This window comes from Kogia breviceps, chromosome X, assembly GCF_026419965.1.
Source record: "Kogia breviceps isolate mKogBre1 chromosome X, mKogBre1 haplotype 1, whole genome shotgun sequence".
Classification (NCBI taxonomy): Eukaryota; Metazoa; Chordata; class Mammalia; order Artiodactyla; family Physeteridae; genus Kogia; species Kogia breviceps.
The window spans coordinates 41,424,340-41,426,080 of NC_081330.1; the positions used below are offsets into that span (position 1 = coordinate 41,424,340).

The following is a 1,741-nucleotide window of genomic DNA, read 5'->3' on the forward strand; positions in this document are numbered from 1 at the left end:
TTTTCAAAGTTCTCATGCATAAATAGTAGGCATAAACCACCTGAAGGGAACGGATGACCTTTTCCTACATGCGGCACAGTTCAAAGATTTTTCTAGTGGAGGTCACGGAAAGTTTAAAGGTCACCAGATTTCCACTGTGATTGGTTGATGGGAGGCCAAGCAGGGTGGCATCCAATAACATGTGACATGGAGTGCCTTAGTGACAGGCCTCCCTGCCTTGCATTTTATCCAATCAGATATGGACATTGCCTGTGACATCAGAGAAGGCAGGGATTATAAACCCGGCCACTGGCCCTCAGCAGCCTCATTGTCCTTCCCTCTGAGCTGTGGGGAAGTTGCCTCCGACATGGCCGAGCCCTGCCGTGAGACTCCGGCTGAGGAAAGCCTCGGCACCAAAGAGCCCACAGAAGCCGAACCGAAGAGCCCAAAGCAGAAGACGCCAAGGTGTTGTCGCCGCTGCTGCCCAGACAGTTTCATCACCTATTTCCCCAGGGTGCTGAAGCAGGTTCACGAGGGCCTGGACATCTTCGAGCCCATCGCCGAGGAGTCTGCACCCCTGGCCAGCTCCGCCAAGCGCTCCACCACCACCTTCAGAGAGATCCAGACCTCCGCGCCCCTGCTGCTGCCCAGGGAGATTGGCAAGCACGCCATGTCCTAGGCCACCAAGGCAGTCATCTGGCACACCATCCTCAAATGAGCTGCTTCAGAACCACCTGAGCCTCGCAAACCTAAGGGTCTTTTCAGAGCCACTCACTTGTCAGGAAAAGACCTGTAGCACTGAAGAGTCAAATTGACTCTCGTTTTGCGACCTGTGTCATTCTGCCCATCACTAAAACGTTTTTAAGTTGAAGTAAACATCAAACATTATCAATTCTACTTGAATATATGCCCGTAGTGCAGTCTGTTCCAATGAAAATTGTGAATATTCCTTAAGCATATTGCATTTCATAGCTTACCTGAACAGTCATTTTAGTTCTAGGTCAGCCTTTATAGAATTCCTTAAGGTCTAAATTATTTTTGTATTAATTTTATCTTGCATTTTAATTCTCATTCGCTGGGAGGATGCTGTGGAATTTGCTAGAGATACTTTATGTGTGATATAGCCAGAGATAAAATGAGGAAGCAAATAAGCCCACCAATACATCCCTCTTCAACCTTTTTCGACATGTCCCATAATATTAAGTCATTTAAATACACAAATGAGTACTCAAACATATTACAAAATAGCTACCTGAAACTTCCAAGAAACAATTCACTTTTTTAAATCACTGGTTTCTGAAATTACTATTGGAATTCATTCAGATTCATACAATTTATTCTTTCCCAATCGAGAAACTTTTTGATTTTTAGAACACAGACCTTCAGGACCTGCAATTTTGCATCACTGGATGATGAGAGTATCCAGTGAGAGGAGCTCAGGCCCCACCCTCCACTGATGCAGCCAAGGAGGCACTGGCAGCCCGTGAGCCACAGCTATTGGTCCAAAGAGTGGTGGAGTGACCAGGCCTGAACCAATAACAGCCTTCCTGTGATACTCAACCCCGAGATAGAGTAGCAAGGAGGTGTGATAGCTTCCCTGTTGTTTTTCTGTTCAAGTACTTGCTTTTCACCATGGTGATTTAAGTACAGGCATCCAGATTTGGTAGTGGGACATGTCTGCATCTCCTTGCACCCAAATAAGAGGAGGATGTTCAGCAGTTAAGAGAAGTAAGATGACTCCTTCTCCTACCTCAAGTAATTT

General features: G+C 46.1%; 1 protein-coding gene across 1 annotated transcript; it reads left to right on the plus strand.

Moving 5' to 3' along the window:
• Positions 1–346: 346 nt before the first annotated feature.
• On the plus strand, positions 347–658 carry LOC131748067 (histone H2B type W-T-like). Its single transcript, XM_059050161.1, has one exon. The coding sequence runs from the start codon at positions 347–349 to the stop codon at positions 656–658; it is 312 nt and encodes a 103-aa protein (XP_058906144.1).
• Positions 659–1,741: the final 1,083 nt, after the last annotated feature.